The sequence below is a fragment of the Plectropomus leopardus genome, chromosome 12, assembly GCF_008729295.1.
Source record: "Plectropomus leopardus isolate mb chromosome 12, YSFRI_Pleo_2.0, whole genome shotgun sequence".
Taxonomy (NCBI): domain Eukaryota; kingdom Metazoa; phylum Chordata; class Actinopteri; order Perciformes; family Serranidae; genus Plectropomus; species Plectropomus leopardus.
The window spans coordinates 14169518-14189318 of record NC_056474.1 but is presented as its reverse complement, the minus strand read 5'-3'; the positions used below and the strand labels follow the sequence as shown (position 1 = coordinate 14189318).

General features: G+C 38.5%; 1 protein-coding gene across 1 annotated transcript in view; it reads right to left on the bottom strand.

The window, feature by feature from the left end:
- tnr (tenascin R (restrictin, janusin)) overlaps positions 1–19801 on the bottom strand; it is a 212830-nt gene that overhangs the window by 107457 nt on the left and 85572 nt on the right. The window contains exon 3 of the mRNA XM_042497978.1: positions 11478–11537. Within this exon, the coding sequence (XP_042353912.1) occupies positions 11478–11537 (60 nt within the window). The remainder of the gene's footprint in view (positions 1–11477; positions 11538–19801) is intronic.

Genomic DNA, 19801 nt, shown 5'->3' with positions numbered 1-19801 from the left:
TGGTCTGTAGCTTGGCAGCCATCCACCATCCCCTCCCCACCACAAAATCAGCCGATATACAATGTTACTTTAGAAATGTCGATATGCTACATATGAAACGTATAAATATTATGTATTCCTGGCTTGCAAAAACAGACAATATCATCATTTCCTTTTGGTGACTGGGCTGACCCATATGACCATGTAATGTTTGTTTCTACCCTCTAAAATGACCCACTGGAGCGTTACCTAAATTAGTGCTCGTAATAGTGTCAATAGGTTTAGGAGAAGAATCATGATTTTGCAATATCATGTTAAGTGCCCGACACAATGTTACGTAATTAAGGTAAAGTGACAACATGACGTGTCAATGTGACGTAATAGGATTTTACTTATGTACATAACTTCAAAATAATTCAACTGTGACTTTTGGTTTCACATTGCACACAAACAGCAGTTTTCTGAGTGAAAGTCCTGTGTCTGTTTGACCCATCAGTCCACCCTGACCTCCTTCTTGTGGGGACTATGTCTCTCTTTTAACTGTCTTCCCTTTTGCTATTGTCATAATTTCTATGGACACTGATTGTCTTTGCCTACACAGAATAAGCTGCTTGTACAAACAAGCTATGTTGTTTTTTTGGTTGAGGACAGTCTGAGTAAAACACATGTAGAAGGTTTTTAGAACACAGTATTATTTTCCAATTTGTCTCTTCTCTATGTGGTACCTGTACAAACTACATCAAACAGCCTGTGAGTGCCTGAGTTTGACATGCACTCCGCCTCCCTTTCTCTCACTTAATTCTCCTACCCTATCTTTTTGCTCAGGCGTGACCTAAAACAAAAAATGGACTAAAAACTTCAAAAACCTGCTGTCTGTCACCTCACTGAGCTGTTGATGTCTGTTGGCCCACCTTCCTTTCTAGCAAGCCATTTTTCTCCTTTCATCTTCCCTGTTCAAAGGCTTCTGTTTCTTGTGGGACACAAATGACAGAAATGTGTCCCCCTGTACCTTTCATATACAGTAAATAGGTGGGAAAAAAGTCGGCCTCCTCCCACCTGTGCTATCTGTGTTTCTCTCTCTTCTATGATTTGAAGGTGGGTTGAAATGACACACAAAACGCAGCAACAATCCAATACCATAAGCTGTGCCGAGACGATAAAGCAACTACGGAGGATCAAAAGGATTGACATGTTCTTCTGTTGCTGCTGTCTGCTCAATGCCACGACAGTGAGGGAAGAAGAAGTGCTCCCGGCGTTCAGTAGGGATTGTATTCAATTACCAAATAAACAGCTCAATGGCAGGGACCCACAAAAGGTGGTTATTTTAAAGCCTGCACAGCATTATGTTTTATTGACAGGCATTATTACGGGTATCGGCTTGTGTTTGTGGCAACATTGTCTCTGTTTCTAAATGTAGACTTCTCTTTGGTTTGGAGAAACATAAACATGACATGACCTACTGTACTGTGCTTAAACAGGCTTGTCAATATCATTTGTGTTCTTTTTCTTTATTTTTCTTTTCATCAGTTAATTTCTAAAGAAAGCAATTGCTAGGAAATGTGTTTCTTTGATGGGAAGAAAATTATTTAAAAAATGGCTCAAATCCAGACTTTTGTGACCATTATCTGTAAAAACTCTGCATCTACTTTACGCCAAACAAAAACAAAAAAAGGATTAATTTGCAAAACCAGATATCTTTGTTTTTATTTATTTTCCCAAATCATGGTTGTTGAGTTGTTTTTCCACATCAAGGAATATCCACTGTTTTTTTTTAATTCATCAAAAATATGTCCTTCATCTGTTTTTTTTACAAACAAACTATTTCAATATATTGGATGAATAAATAAATGTATGACAAATTTAAGATAGGCTGCCAGTTAATGTATAACTCTACAAAAGCTGCCTAACAGGACTCAAAACTAAGGATTGCCTGATTGCACAGGGCAAGTAAATACCACAATGGGTGAGTAAATCTCACAAAATGTACAAACAATGGCGAAAGCGAGCATTTTAACTCCCGGAAACAGGAGTTTTATTGGGTGATGTAGAGGATGTAGACACAACACCAACTATGTATTGCACTGTTTGCTGCAAATTGAAGAGCAATGAAAAAATTGGTTGCTTTTTGAAGGCACAAGTTTTCAAAATTAACTTTAATCTTCGTTGTTATTTGAGGACTGCTAATATATAAAACAGTTTGTATAGGGGCAAGTAATGATGGTCTAAGGACAAGTAGATTTCTGGCCGACTTGCCTTGTCAGGCAAGTGAAAAAAACAAAACAAAACAAAAAGTTTAATTCTGCCCACTGAGCACAGGAGTAGTCACACACTAGAATATGTGCTATTTTGTCACAAGACTCCAACATATTTTTACTTTTTTTTTCATACACAGTTTGTCTTAGAAGTGGAAGATTGGTTGGACCTCCTTTATTGACTGAGGTCGGGTTGACTCACTGTGGGAAAACATCAAATATTGATCAGGCTACAATTGGAGTCTTAAAAGTTTCATTATTGATTAAGCTACAAACTGTTGGGACACATTGAAGAGCCTTTCATAACTGATCAAGCTGAAGAGAGATTGGTCAGACTTTAATCACTGAGAGGATACGAAGAGTTTCAGCTATACACAGTAACACAAACTATCTGATTGGACAGGCCCTTTTGACAGTCATTTCATCTTAAAGCACAGATCTGTGGGTAAGGTTTTTTTTATTGTTTTACGAAGCTGTTGGATTTACAGCATTTCCTCTTACCATCAAAAATATCAAGAATTCATCGATCTTCCAGAGTGGATTTAACCCCATTTTGTCAAAAAGCTTTCTCTCATAGAAGACTGGCCCTTACCTGACTTTATTCTCTAACAAAGCAAAGAAGGACTATTCTTGAAATTGTATTCATTACCTTTAAGACACGTCTTGGAACAGCGCCTAGCTGCATCTGAGCTTTTAAGCCCTTATGAGCCCAAGCACAGCTTGAGGTTGTGAGGCAGCGCTGCTCTGGCCATTTCACAGTCTAGACAGATGACTACGGATTATCAAGCTTTTTCCATCAGAGCCCAGGCAGACGCTTTGAACAACCTGTCTGATGAGATCAAGCCAAACCCTTTAAAAACTTCCTAGGAGGACTGTGTTGAATGGCAGTTTGCTGGTCAGCATCTGTTTATTTGTTATAGTTGTCCTTTTCTCTGTCTTTAACAGTTAAGATTTCATAAATTCTAATTCAAGACAGAGGAGAAAAGCTGAGGATATTAACACATATTAACAAAGAGAGCAGAGCTTATAAATCTTTATGGTTATTAAGCTGCCTCTTGGTGCATTGAGGGACCTATTAGACATTTTTACAGAGGAAAACTACTTAGAGAAAAGACACATGCACCAGAAAGTTGCTTATTTAAAAGCTATAATACTGTAGACCCTTTCAGTGTTTGTACAAAGTGATGACGTGTTTTGTAGGTGGAGCCAAACAGCTGTCAGAAAGGACAGAAACTGTATCAGTGTGCGTGCCAAATGAAACCCAAGAATATGGATTATCCGGCATCTTCTCCAATAATTTTAATAACTGCCAGCAATTTTACCCTTAGCAATGGGGTGAAGTTTTCTGACTCGTAACGTTACTCATCGTTGGGTTACTGGGTCGAAGATCCATCTAAATTAAAATGGCCAAACATCCAATTATACCTCGTGACAAAACCTTGTCTCTATGCAAAAGACAAATTCAAGGCATTACAAATATCTCTTAAACATACAATGGTGGTCATGTCGAGGACGTCAAACCCCGGGATTTGTCAAATGATTTTTGTGTACTATGGACAGAAGTGCTACTTAGCCAGCAACGAGGACATTAAACGCAGTTATACAAGACAAATAACTATATACTGACGGCCACCTGCACTTTCACAGCTGGGCTCTTATTGACTTCTTTTTATTGTTTTATGTATGTTAGAACAATGTAAAATCTACCGCTACTTGGTGTTTGTAAAATATAGGCCTAAATATAATTTAATGATGTAGCTGTAGGGCTAATACAGTATGCCCTCTATTAAATATAAAGTATCGACAATTTATGATATTAATAATATCCAAATGTTTTTTTAAGTGCTATACATGAAAACAGAAGTAACAGAAAATGATGGAACCATAAATATTTTGATTTGCTTTAAACTACATCCTCGACACAGGTATTCAATAAAAATGAAAGTTATTCTTTTGTTGTATTTCTACTCTGACATCCACCGCCACATCAAGATATTTTCATTCTCGACATTTCCCTTCAGTTTCCACTTTCCACCACTTGTTTCCACTATTTTTATGCCTCCACGATGTGCATGCAACTACAGTGACGTAACTTCTATGTCTACTCCAAACTGGTCTTTAAGAGACTTTGTTGCACCTGAATATAATTACAGTACATAAAACCACTTGGGCATCATTGTCATAATTTAAAAGAAGGTTCAGGTTTTCGAAAGGCAGGGTCAGACATTAATTATTGATTGAACTGACATACGGTCAAATTGACAAAGCTTCTAGTACAGAGGGAGGTAAGGTCAGATTTAACAGGTTATCTAGGCCACATGTCTGTACCAAGACATCAGATTGTGGTGCTTTCAGTTCCAGGAATAGCCTGGCGAAGAGGAGATGCAAAGGTCCAGTTCATTAGCAGAGAGCCTGTCACAGTGACAGACTGCTCTAACTGGTTTCAGCAGCACAGTCTTCACCAAGCAAAAGTAGAAATATAGTAAAATCTCAGCAGTAAGGAGACATCTATTAATAAACAAAAGCATCAGGTAAAGGACAGTTCTTGTTTGCAAGCATTGATCAGACATTTCTTTGGCTTGAAATCACTTCAGAGAAATCTCTAAAAACAAAAAAGCGGATGGCATTGTTTAGTTGTGTGGTAATAAATTCTTCTTAAAGTTGGTAAACTTGTGCCAGCGGCACTATGATCGCAAAATAAGTGGTCTTTTCCAAGAGGAGTTTTAGCAACACTTTTGAGAATTCTAAGAATTTCAAACCTTTGACAACACAGATGCTGCTGAACAACTTTGTTCATACGACCCCAAAACTCTGACTGGACACATTTTGCCAGGAGGGGCCCCCTGGTTCCCTTTTAGTTCAGACGAATAACCCGAGGCTAGAAATGTACACAAACCAGTATCAGAGGTCACCAGCCAACCAAAAACTTTTCATGCTGGTACCTTCCAGAACATCTAAAGCCTACAGTTGACATCACTTACTCAACTCCCCTGTGATCCACCTACCATTTTGTCCTTTGTGATATTTCTTTATGCTCTGTGGTAGCTATTTTTCTCAAGTGTATAGAGTATCAAGTGTATCTACTTTTGGTGTTCAAAGCTTTCATTTTATATTTAGCAGATGCACATGTATATAGTATAATCATTTTGCAGGTTACATCTGTTCTTCTGCCACTTTCTCTGTGTGGGATCAGTAAAGGTTATCTTGATTAAAAGCAATATGCAACATGATGAGCATAATTTATCATATTTAAACACATGATCTTAAAGCATATCATATCAAACAGACTTGTAAAGCCAAAGAACATAGATGATTAATAAGAAACTAGAAATACCGCCTCGCAGTTGTTTGCTCTGTGCTAGGGGTGAGAATGTCCAGACACTTCATGATTTTATTATTTTATGATTCAGAGGGCTACTATTCCATGATAAAACGGTTTTCAATGCATCAAAAATTTATATGACTTATTTTTCTCATTTACTATGTACTATTAAACAGTAAATGATTCGCAGCCTTTTTTATTTAAAAAATGTTGACTGCATTAATTAATTAATTTGAAAGCACCTTACATTGTTCTGCCTGTATGGGAATAATGAAATAAGGGGGAGGTGGAGTGCTCTGCTGTGTTGTCTTTATGTTTTCAGCAGCGGTGAGCAGCGTCTTGGCTCCTGAAAGAAGCAAAGTGGGCCAGAAACAGAGTTTTTGAGGTGAAACAGACTGAGCAGAGAGTTATTTTCTTCACCACAGAGTTGGTTTAAGTTGTTTAATGCTGCAGCATGTTTTGGTCAGCTGGTCTTATTTGTTAATATTACTTCAGTTCGCTGCGTTGCACCACTAAAGTTAGTCTCTGGGTGATGGTGAAGGAAAGTATTAACAATATACTTTAGATTGCCATGCAAATGTAATTATATAGACATAAAACTGAAGAAAGCTTGCACCCACTGCCTTTTGTGAACCTCTACTGTCGTGGTTGAGTTTTGCATCTTTCTTTCCATCAACATTTGGATAATCAATTACTGACAGTTGTGAATTGATGCCAAATTGTCCTCATCTGCAATGCGATGCATCTAAGAATTATTTCCCTCATCCCAGTGTGATGATTTTTTTCATGTTACATCTGTTCTTGTGCAAACTTTCGCTGCCCGATAAATCCATACAATTACTGTGATATTGGTCTTAGTCTGGTCATTTTGCCTAATACCCAAATACCCAAACAATGCTCAAACAAAAATATTCAAAACAGTATTTTCTTTGCTTTAAAGAGTTGTGTGAAATGACAAAAGAGAGGGAAAGAAAAACAGTGAGGACAAGATGCATAATCCGTCATATTCCAAAAGCTGTCACGGCAAACGTCGTAAATCCTGACATCTTAACTCCCTCGACATCCACGATGAAATCCATCTGCTGTCAGTGGAAGTTGAAAGAATTCACATTCAAAAAATTTTAAAGTGGCTCTCCAGGGTCTGTCTGTCCTTGCGCTTGCAGTTTATAGTCTTCTGTAATGTTGCGTTTCATATGATTTCCTGTGTTGTGTATCCACAATGTTTACTCCCTGCAGTGGAGACGTACTCCTACACTGCTGGCATATTACAGTCACAATGTAGCACTTTGGTTTACTACGTGTGACAGTTCGGTCTCCGCTGACTATATTTGGGCGTGACGAAGATTTACACATTGGGGCTTTATTCACACTGTTTTCAAAATGCTAAATTCATCTGCACGTTGAATTTCTCAGTCCTGTCAAACAGTCCAGACGTCTGATAAGATGCATCTAGACAGGGTTGTGCAGAACACCTCTCTTTAGAATAAGGAGCTGTTTGTGCTCTTCTGGATGCACCACTGTCTCCTGGTGCTGCAGCCATAATCAGGACTGACACAGGCACACCGACCATAATCCCCATTGATTAGAAACCTGAGATCAAAGGCTTCCACTGCTGTCACTCTCACCTCCTCTCTCCACTCTGTTTATGCTGCTTCTCTCTTCGCCTTTCTCGGTCCTCGCTCACATCCAGATGCCTCTGCGTCTGCATGTGCCTCCAGTGTTCACCTTTTTAGGGACTTATTTCCATCCAACTTCACGATAAAATGGTTGATCTACTTAAAATAATCTTGGAAAACGCTTGCCTTGTAAAAGGAAAGTCAATAAGGATAAATCTTAATTTATGTTTACGTTATAGTTAAATGTTACATTTACTTGATGACCTAGTTCTTTGAGTGCTTCAGTAAACCAAGTTAGCCTAACTTAACTTGATCATGACAAAGAGGATTTTGTCAGTGATGAAGGAGATCTGTGAGTCCTGTTTTCTGAACATGTTAAAGAACATAAATATATGATTGACTAGTTTGCGACCAGCAGAATCAGGATATGTAGCGCAGTAAACTTGGTTTACTGAAGTTCCTAAAAGAAAGATTGATTTAATAAAACTTGTCATTTTTAAGTTGGAACAACTTCATAAAACTAAGTAAATATAACTTAATTTTGAGTGAACTTAAAAATTAGGTATAAAGTAATCATAAATTATGATTAATAGTTACATTTACTTACATTTTTCAAGACAATCAGTTTCCTAGATTTTTTTTAAAGTAAAATCAGTTTGCCATATTTCAGTGTTGTCTCATCCTTTGCACCTGTTTCAGCTGCTACTACACTGTATGTTGACACAGAGGCTTTCATTCTGCTAATAACCAGGCGCTAAGCTCAATCATAGCATCTCCGTCAGAATGAACTGCCTCATGCTGAGACAAATTTCCTTCTGCATGCTTGACCACATGATGTTTAGTAGCTAAATAGATTCCAGATCATGGCTGGTGCTTCGGGTGCCTCATCTTATCATGTTTAATGACTGCAGGAGTAATAAAACTGTTTAATCAATGCTGAGGTTACCATATAAACACAACAGTGGCAAAAAATTGGCAGCCACCATCTCACTTTCTCTGTTTTGCTTCCTGTCCTTCTCAGTTTTACTCCTCCAATCTGCAATTCCCTTTTCTCTCTCTGCTCCAATCGAAGCTCTCACAGTTTTCCATTAAGACAATGAAGATGTTATATCCCCAATCAGCTTCCCTCGCTCATTCAATTCTCAATTCTCCTCAGTGGAAAACAAATCTATGAATATATTTGCAGACACACCGCTGCATTAAGATGTGCTCTTTGGTGTTAACCTCATATATTTAAGATCAAGCCACTGACACAAGAAATTTCGGAGCCTCCAGCAAAACTGAGGCTACACGCACACAGCATTACAATGTTACACAGTCAAACCAGCTCAAACCCTGAGGTAACGGACTGACGCCTGATGATTCACAATATACAGCAGTCGTGCTGGCTGCAGCTTAACAATTTTTATATAAGTTAATTAAGCAGAGCTATCAAATCCCAACTGCATAGAAAAAAGGAGCTCCACAAACTTTCAGTCACACTGACCCTGAAACACATTTTAGATTTTTTGACACTGCTAGAAAGAGGAGATTCTTGGCTTTCTCATAATATCAGTGAAAAATATACAGAAAGGCTTGGGGACACTTTTATTGTAGCCAGCAAGGTAACATAAAACAAGCTTACCTTACAAAAAAGTGCAGGAAGACGAGAAAATATTGTTTCTGTTTGATAACTGCGATCTGTTTGACGAATGCATTTAAAATGCAGTTAGCTATGGCTTTAACATCACAGTTACATTATTCACAACTTGGCCTTGTAAAAAGCCTTCTAACTCTTGTGATCAGTGGACCCTCACGGACTAACATTATAGGAATAGAAATAATTGAGGAGTGGATACATATTTATCACTCCTTAAAATGTAGGGAGTCACCACTTTTTTTCTGTCTCTTGTTTATCATGCTGGTAAATCGGAATATACTTTGGTACTATGATACTATGGTTCCCGTAGATGAACTGAGCGATCACATTGTGGAGAATCTGAATGAGTTAAAGATGTGTGGCAGGTCCATACTGACGAAAATGTAAACGTTAATTGCCGTTATTTTGATGCGTGTTGTTAAGCTGCTTAGAAATGGTAGCAACCTGGTGAGTTTCGATGGGTTAAATGCTATGAAAGCTGCAGGCAAAATTAGATGAAAACCCACTGTCCTAGACCTGGCCTTGTTACATTTTCATTAATAGTTTCAGGAAGACAAAGAGGAAGGGAGGAAGAATTGTGAGAGTAAAATCAAAGTGCAGTTGGCAAGTGTTTGCTGCTACCTTGTTATGCCACAACCAAACACACAAAACCCCAAAAGGACCGAAAAACCAATATGTTTACTTTAAAAAATAAAATAAAATTTAAATATGAGCTGCTGCGAGACTGGACTGATTTTGATGAATGTATGGGATTTTTTACATACTGCATGTGATAGACTGCATCAAATTAAATTATGTCTCAGTAATTAATATGCACACCACAAAGCCACTACTGTGAAGTATGTGTGAAAAGCTATGGTCATGGAGCATAAACTAAGAGCTCCGCATCCTAATCCTGTTTATACCACTAAAAGCTTTGTTTTCATTATCCAGAGAACATGGTGTTTTGGAGCTTGGGATGTATCCTGAGGACACTGCTGATAATCACTGTTTCAAAATTGAAATCTGTGTCGAATATCTTACCAGTCCGGTGTGTAAATAAGCACAGGAGGTCGTGTACCTATTTTGTCAAATCCCAGGGCTGAAAATTTAATTAAGTGATGAAGACACCCTAGCTGTTTAACCCATGCGTAATTAAGCAGAGGAGTGAAGCGTATTCCCAAATCAGAAAGTGTGGATGAAATGCACGACTCATTTCCAAGGCTGCAGTGTATTCTACAGTAAGCATTGCACAGTAATCTAACCGAGACAGTGACAGGCGTATTTTGAAAAGCATTTAAACACATGTATACTATATGAAAATGTGTATCAAATGTGTATCAAAGGAAAAGAAGCCAGAGATTTAGATGCTTGCTCTGTGTGTGCACCTTGACAACTCAAATCAAGATCAAGATCAAACCAAGAAATTACTATTTGCAGGATTCTATTAGGAGACAGTCTGAGCAGGTGAAAACTGCCAAAACAAATATCCAGTTTCAGCAACAAATTTTATTAAAGGGATACTTTGCTGATTATCAATCAGCTTTGTATAAAAACAATTTGGACAGTATGGGTAAATGAACCTTGGTAAACTTCCATCCATAATGCCTAGATACCACCCACCTCAGCGAATCTTCGCCCATTGACACAAACTGATGCAAAACACATCATCCAACCAAGAATTTCTGGCTCTCGGACTGTTGCTCAAACTACAGGCTGTACTTCCATATTTTTGTGTTGCCTGCCACGTATGTCGCCACCACAGACACAAAGTGTATCAAGGGAGATTATGAGACAAACCAGCAAACTCAGTCCGAAATGCACTAGAACAGTTGACTGAATGTATTCAGGATTCTGTTACCGCACAAAAAAAGGTTTTTTTTTCCAGCAGTTACATACTTCTTTAAGACTACAGTTGGTGCCAGCATAAGTTTAGGGGGACCCTTAGTCGGGCCTTGAATGCTTTGTTATAATTGGGGGTATTAGCCTTTTTGACATTGTGGTTTTATCTATAGTGCATATAATATGGTAACTGTGACTTATAATCATTAACCCATTGGTGGACCGGAAGACAGTTAAGTAGAAAACAGAAGAAAAAAATAACAGAAATGCAGCAAAATGACATCTTGTTGATCTCCAGGGGAAAAAACAAGCAGCTGATCTGGGTGACTTATTGTTAGTTTACTCTAACAATCTTTTTCTAGCGTGCATGTAAACAGTCAGTGACTCAAGTCTGCATATCTGGGTTTAACTGTACAGCATCTGTTGGTTATATTTGCCTTTGCTTGAGGCTAAGATCTAATCCTGTCGTCCAGACAGAGGCATGGACAGATACACAGACAGAGAGAGGTGTGTGTGTGTGTGTGTGTGTGTGTGTGTGTGTGTGTGTGTGTCCAAGTGACAATCCATTTGTGTTCCTATTAGACCGGCAGTTATGGTGATGAATACATACATGGAAATTAGCCCAAGATGAGGGCTAATTGTCTGATTAGATGTGCTTCAGGTTGATAGATGCACAATAAGCCCATGCACATAAAGCAGTCATTAAGGAACATTAGACCATTAAATTGAACATTACACTATAGCCAGAGGGAAAAATATGGATGTTCATTAATGCGTCTCTACACGTAGAAGCGTGTCTGTGTTTGTGTGTGTGTGTGTGTGTGTGTGTGTGTGTGTGCGTGTAGTACCTTTTCTGTGAGTACTTTGTTCTCTTGTTGCCAGTCTCTCTCTCTGACTCTGCACCTGTCCTGGAGAAGGGAGACATCAAATTAGCATCACACTAGTTACACATGTGAACCGCTTTCTCTCTGTCTTACGAATACAGCATTCCCCGGAAAGAGTTTAAAATGCAAAGTGTTTGGTGGTAAAAATGCACATGTTGTAGAGCCTCCAACATGACAGAAGTGTTCACTACTCCCACACACTACAAAAGATGTACAAACTACAGTTGCAGACATACATTTAAGTCTTTTTAAGTCTTCTGTGTCTCTGCAGTGTGTGTACTAAAGCACCAAGATGGTGCTGATAATTGGCAAAGCAAGTCAGCATTTATATTCAAAGAGCCTCCAATGCCTCTCTCATAAACACAGGAACAATCAGGCACTGCAGGAAACTTAAGGCATGCACACACACACACGTAGCTATAAACACACACACACACACACACACACACACACACACACACACACACACACACACACACACACACACACACACACTTGAGTGCAAACACAAGCGGTATAAGAACGTACACTTCCCCCTGCTGAGAAAGCACAGAACATATCGAAGCTCCTCTATCAACATAGAAAAGAAAAAGTGCTCATTTGCTTTCCCCGTCTGGTGTGCTGCTGAGGGTTTTTGCGGCACACCTCCTGAGGCACGCTCACTGAAACACACGCACACATGCCCACGCAAACACAAAACCAAGCCCCGTTTGCTCTTGAGGGTGTCTCGCTCACCCTCTGAGAGATAAAATGACATGCTTTGCTGGCCGGGGTTGTTTTCAGCTCACAGGAATTGCAAATTCTCTGAAACTGGTGTCATTTTCAATTGGGTTTCCTCCAGCGAAGAAGGTTGATTAAATAAACAAAAGAACGAGGCTCCACTGTTAGTTCTTCAAACATAGTGAGAGGGAAAGATACTCATCCCTGTCTGTCCCCTTCATGAGGGAAATCAACATGCAAATTCAGACTGTTTACAGTTTTGACTATTTTCTGAAAAAATAGAAAAGGATATCATAATGTATTCATTACATATTTGATGCTTTAGATGCAGCATAAGGACTTTTTTCACCAAACTGTAAACTGCCTCAGACTAAAGGCCCTCCACACTAACCAGTAATGAATCTTTGCTGTCAAAAAAGACAAACAAGTGTTTTCTCATGTCTCAGCAGGAGGACGTTTTTATTTTGTAAGTGCCCTCCAAAACAGTTAGATTTAACTGTAGGGATGGGCCATATGGCAAAAATCTCTTACCCTGAAAAATGTAATTTTATGTAACGGTAACACTATATATCATTACACAGCAATTGTTCTGTAAATTCAATTTTTTAAAAAATGGGTTAAAATAACCATAACATACTTCATCACATTTGATCTTTTTTTTAAAAATAATCTTTACTAGGAACTTCCACACAAACACTTGAGTTAGAAACGAAAGACTCTATTAAAACTGTAAAACTAAAACCGTCTCAAAATGGAAGCTTTAACAATAATTTCAAGGTTGCAAGAATCACACGTGAACACAGCCCTGATTTGCTTTAGCAAAAGCTCACGCCGAAGAAACAGCATTGCCAAATCCCTACCAGTGGACACATTTTTGCCTTTGTACAGTATATTTCTTCATATCATCCAACCCTATTCGACTGTTTCAAAAAGGATACATACTGTAAAAATGATTTCTAATCTGCCACTGCAGAAATTTTAGCTCACCTGGGTTTAGGCACAAAAAAAGACTCAGTTTAAGTATGGAATATATATGAGGTCAAACTAGAGTTACCACCATGCAGTTTTATGCCTCAGAGCACCATTCAAGTTGCACTTACATCCATGCTGTGAAAACACGGATGCTTCACACACATCTCCCCCCCGGCAGCACAGAAGATCTGTACAGTCAACACAGTTTCAAGGTGGGCACGCAAGGTTAATGTCAGCAATTCAGTATCCGAGCAAATGTCTCTCCGTCTTTTTCTGAGGTTTTATGATTAGTCACGGGAGGAAGCATAACATTATGATGTCACAGTGAAGCTGACCGTTGACTTAGATGTAAAATGTTATCATTTCATCATTATATCTTATTAGACATTTGTGTGAAATGTTAGCGTATTAAATTTGGAGTTATGGCTTCAATCAATTTAGAATGAGTTCTTTAGATATCTCATTCGTGAGAATGTGACAGACAGACGGGCGAGCGGACAACCCGAAAACATGATGCCTCCAGCCACAGCTATCAACAGTGCAGAGGCATAAAAACTACTTGGTTAAACCTGTAGTAATTTTTTATTAGGGCAGCAAAACAAGGAAATTAAAAGTAGCCTCCAACTCCAAATCACAGGCTTTGCTGACCCCCTCCTGCAACCCCACCTCCTCACAGAGAGATTTTGCAGTGCTAATAACGTCGACCTTTGTCCCTGACAGACAATGCTCATAATTCACACTCATAATTGCAGTTGGAGGTCCTTGTGAGGTTAATATAAATACAGGTTTTATTAAGGATTTGAATGAATAACAAATGCAAACATCATTTTTCTTTGTTAGAGTCTTATGTGAGGCCATGTTGCGGTGAAATTAGACATTTTTGATTACAATATGCTCTTGCAACACATTCTCATCCCAACTCGTCACATGGTGCCTCTCTGTCAGTAACTTTCTGCGTCTACTTATGATGCTTTAGGTATCCTTCTGTGTAATCTGTTTGCACTCCAGGATACTGTTACTGTGATGTCAACAAAAGCACATGGTGGGATGATGCAGCACTTTTCTAATGTTTACACAACAGCACATGGCAACCAACCAGGACATTAAAACGTTTGAGATTAGGCAACAAAGTCACAGACAGATAAATTTAAGCAAAAGAGGTACATGCTAAGGTGTAGAGAAAAAAACGAAACACACGCACAACACGGGAAGCGAACCTTCCCCATAGTCACACTCTCACTCCTTATATTACGTTGTTACCAGCAGCACTCTTACATGACGCTGTCCGTCAGCATGTCATACATACACGACCGGTTCCGTTCAGTACCCGTGAATGTTGCATGTGGACGCACCCTGAGCCGTCTGGCCACCACCGGCGTATAATAACAACATCACTGGTTCGCCATTCAGCCGCGTTCCAGTTGGACACGGAAGGTGGCTTTTGGCATTACACTGCCAACGTGGACGTATTTGACGAGTATGGAGTGAGGACAGGTTGGCTTTTCAAAACGAAATATTCAACAATAAATAAAAGATGAGTCTTCCATTCGTGGCATCAACTCACTACACACACAACAGTATATATTTTGGAGGTTTCAAGATATCTTCACCTGTAGTTTTTCCTCTGCAAACAGAAACTTTTGCAAGCCGTACAGGCGCATGCATTCCAAAATCCTCAGATACCCATATAGACATGGATTCACAAACCCATATTCTACAGCAATTCTCTCACAAACATCACAACAGACATCTCAAAATGATTTGCATTACCACGCACACACACAAATACACACAGGCTCTTTGTATTACTGGTATGCTGTCCCACAGAGAGGAGAAAGTTACAGATGATCCTGTTTCCTTCCTCAGATGGCTTTGTAGTTGTGGAGCAACACAGAGGAGTGCTTTTCAATGTAAATCATATTTTGTTCCCGCAGTTTATTTGCCGGCCCAGCAGCTACTGAAAAATGCTGCTTTTGCAAAAAAAAATCTGAGCATACATAAAAAATGTAAGACAACAGGAATGAATGTGTATAATAAATAATTTGCATTCTTCCATGTTGGTTTGAGTCGAACCAAACAATAACAGTAAGTTACTAAAAGAAAGTTAGAGAGGATAGATTACTGATGGAAGTGTAGTGTTTTTATAAAATAAGAATAGAAATGGAAATCATATTTTTGGCATGCTGATCCCATGTAGTCTTTGAATTCTCACAATTGACGCAGTACAGTGTGAAGGTGGAAGCTAAAGGGATTTAGTGTCCTCTGCCTGCCGACTTGTTTCACAGCTCTCATCTGCTGTTGTTTTTGCCCATTCGTGTAAACAATGTGTTTAATACAATTAAAAGGTTGTCAATCAAAGCACTCAGTAGAGAGCGACATGCAGTGAGGCAAGATTAGTGCAGTATTGTAATTTGTTTGTATAGCAGTGCGGTGGAACTGTGTGATTATAATGGACTTTAACTTAATCATTTTAAATTCATGTATTTGTTCAATTCAAGCTTTTTTTTTTACTTTATTCAGCTTCCATGGAAACAGCTTTTTGGGTTTTTTCCCTGACTGCGGGCGAGAAAGCAGAGGCATCCTCCAGAGAAAAACGTGGTCAAGTGAAATTCTTTACTTCTACTTTTCAACTAACAGAATGGTCGATGGGGTGAAAAAATTTGTACATTATATCTACGTTAACTAAATCGCCGCAGTGCACTGAGTGTGCTACACCTGGTAGCTTGGTGAGTCCACCAAAGCATGTTTTTTTTTTTTGACATTAACACTTGCGGCAGGGCAAGTAAACTCTGTGTTCAGGCAAGTGGAATGCGTGAGTGAGCGAGTGAAAAATAAATGGGATCTCCAATGTAATATCATCAGAAAATAACCTCAGTCAATCTCATGACCAAGCATATAGCATATTCTGTCTCACAGAATCTGACATACTGGACAGTTTAGTTTTTAGCCTAGAAGCTAATGTTAGCCATCCTGCTGCCAGACAAATGCCACAAATAAATACTGTCACAGAGGACCAAAAAAAAAAACCAAACAAGTGCTGAACAACAACAACTGTTGTTTTTCAGCATGTATAAGAAATGTTTTGTAGGACACGCGGCCTCACTAATACACCTCAAGTGACTGTCCTACCAATGAAAATTTGGTCGGACAAGGACATAACCAATCTACCAACCGACCAGAAGGTCGACAGCCCTAGAAAAATTGAGGATTTCATCAATATGCTAACACTTTTCATCTCAGATGTTCACCTAATGCACTCATGTCTCCTGCTACACTGAAAAGTCCCTTCAGGGTTTCACATCACAGTTGTGTAAGTTGCAAACTAGACAAGGAATGACCTCCAAAACAGCTGTCATGTCAGAAATCACTCTTGTATTCCTTTTGAACTCAGATTTAAGGTGAGCACAGAAAAACAACCTTCCAGTGTCAAACTCTGACTGCGCATACATCACAGTGAAGCTCACACATCCAAGAGAAGTTACAATAAGCAGGAAGCTGGCATCTTGACAGTCTTAGATAGAACTGTTTTTGACTACAATGTTATGCGACTGAATCTCCAAAAACATAAAACTTTGAGTTGGTTTTAGTGGAAACGTTGAGTGATTCCAAAGTGTCTGGAGAATAGTGATTCTTTTTCTTATTTTATTGTGCACTTAAATCTACAAACACAGAGACCATAATGTATATTATTGTCTATATTCCTAAACCGCTACATTATTCTATAGCAAAGCTGCCCGAGCCACTACATAAATCATACTGGCTTATTGAATTGAGAAAGTATGAAATATCTCAGATGATAGATAGTTGGTATTTAGTCCCGATGGCCCACAGCCACGAGTGAATTTTATTGTGTGTGTGTGTGTGTGTGTGTGTGTGTGTGTGTGTGTGTGTGTGTGTTTGTGTGTTTGAAAGAGTGGGGGAAAAAAAGTGGAAAAAACAAATTGAGACAGAGAAACAGATTGAAAGACATCTTCTCTTTCTCTTTCTCTCTCTCTCTCACTCTCTCTCTCACACAGACACAGACACATACACACACAGACACAGACACAGACACAGACACACACACACACACACAAAATACTCTACAGTGAGTTTGGGTCTTGTGTGTGAATTAGGCTCGTCTCTAAGTGTGCAATTTTTTATCAGTGGACGATCCCATTTCCGCTGTGTTGATGCAGCAGATGGATTCCCTCCCACTAACCATTCATCACCTGCCACACCAAGACCTGCCTGTGCCCCCTTTACACCAATGAAAAATGGGTTTTGGACCATCTTTTTCTTCAAGAAAATAAAAGTCGTTTACTGTGTCATCAAACAGGTCTCATCCTGTGGTGGCAACTGGAGCTTCTGAGCACAAAAAACTTTTTATTTTATTTTGTGTTTCACAGCACAGCATGCCAAAGGGCAGCAGGGGAAAGTCAGAATTGCTACAATCGTCAGCCGACAGTGACGAAACACAAACTTCAATCCAAGTTATTGAGGAAGAGGAAGAAATGTGACTTAAAATTGGTAGCCTTGTTGAAGGATCATCCGTGATTTTTTTAATTATTGTTGAGTCTAGACTACTGAATGAAATGCTAATAATCAATTATCAACATGTACAGTTGCGGTCATAAAAAACATAGCTTTAGATATTTTGTTAAAAAAAACAACATTTTTTCCTCAAAGAATAATTGGAAAAATAATATGCAATCTATGTGTGGTGTTATACACAATGTCCACAAATAACCTCAAAACCTACTTTGGGACATCAAACGTGAAGAGGCTCTATGAAGTTTGTTTTTAATTATTATGCACCAATTCAAAACTTTCACTGACCTTTATATTTTGATGACAACATAAACCAACAGGATAAACACAAAGTCTACTCTTAATTTATGTGCAAATGTGGCATCCTTTCACTAACTGACTACAACACAGAGAATGTCTCAGGTTTAAATTATTCCATGCATAATTATTTACATGATAATGACAGATTTAATAGGAAAACAACATTCATGATTCATGCCAACTGCAATGAGGGCAAAGGGACAAACATGTAATTTTTCTCTGTCTGCTGAGGTAATTAGTCAGTAGTTGAATTTACGTAGATGTGTTTCAAATGCTGAGGTTAATTTAGAAATCGCTCCACTGTGTCAGTAAAAAATAATGAAGCCAACGCTGTTAGTGACACTGTTAGTGCAATGAGCTCATTTATGGGAGTGAAGGCGGCTGAAAATGAGACGTGTGTTATCTTTGCAGAGCAGGAAATGAAGTTCTGAGTTAACTACACTTACAAGAGGGCTACTGCTCTTGCTTAATGTCTGCGTGAGTGAAAACTTTAGGGATGTAAGGCAAAACTTTGATTTGTAAGTTTACCACGTTGAGTAAAAAGGAGGTTCAGAAATATTTCAACTAACGTTTGCCACATTTAGTTTTTACCAGTTCATTTCAGTTCAGGGTTTCCCGCAGTCTGTAAGACACGCCTCGTCCGAAACAGGTTCATGAAATATTTAAATTGAGCTTCGGGGACAAGGAGAAGAGGTGCCACATCACACAGCTAAGGCTGCATACCTAATGATTCAGGTGAGAGTTTAAACCGCCGTCTACTGATTAAATTGATCAGGATCTATGTGATTCAGCTCAGGAGGTGACAGCGATGGATCAATTACATTGTACATTCGCTTCGTAAATTATTAAGAGTAGCTTGTCTCAGTGTCAGAAAGTTAGAGACAAAAAACTCATGGCAAAGAGGAGTCTGAATCAAAGTTGGGTTATTCTTCTCAGGTTCCCTGCAGATTAAGGCACATTAGATTTCAGACTTTTTACTGTCACTTAAAGTTAAATTTATGACCAATTTTACAATAACCAAAACAGAGGGGGGAAAAAAAACAAAACAACATCAATCACCTATTAGGGACAATTTTGCCTCAGTGTTTACCTCCACATGAAACTTTTTTTTTTTGGACAAGTTATAAAGTTAGACGATCTACCTCAAATGCTGAAAACATTCAAAACAATGAACGTATTATGTTATTAAAGTATCCGTTTGGTTAGCCTTGTAAAAGTTAGTTCAATTTTCACTTAATTGGATGTGGTAAATGTATTTGAATGTTGTTGGTTCCTGTATCCTGATCTGCCTGACATTAAATTCAAGAACAAATATTAAAAAAAGGACATTACCAATTATTTTGAGATATGCCAATGTTTGTCATACTAATAAAATTCTTCTACAAAAGTCTACAAAAGATGAATTTGAGACATTTTAATACCACTTGAGGCCTTATTTTTAGATTAATGACTTTAATGTCTTTTAAGACTTTTTAAAGATCCGCAGGAACCCTGTCTTCTAATAGTTTAATTGACAGATTTGCAAGTTAGAAATTATGTCCATGATTAGTAATAATATTCTGATTTTCTAAAATATTTGAAGTCAGATAATTCATGGAAAAGAATCATGTTTATCCGTCGAGCTTAATGAAAAAAACTCTCAGGGCCGAGGAGTCCCTAATGAAGCGTTTGATCATGTCATCCACTGCTCGTGAACTGTGTTCCAACTCAAAACTAGGCAATGCTAATCAAATATAAATCAAGATTATGTCAATGCATTGCCTATT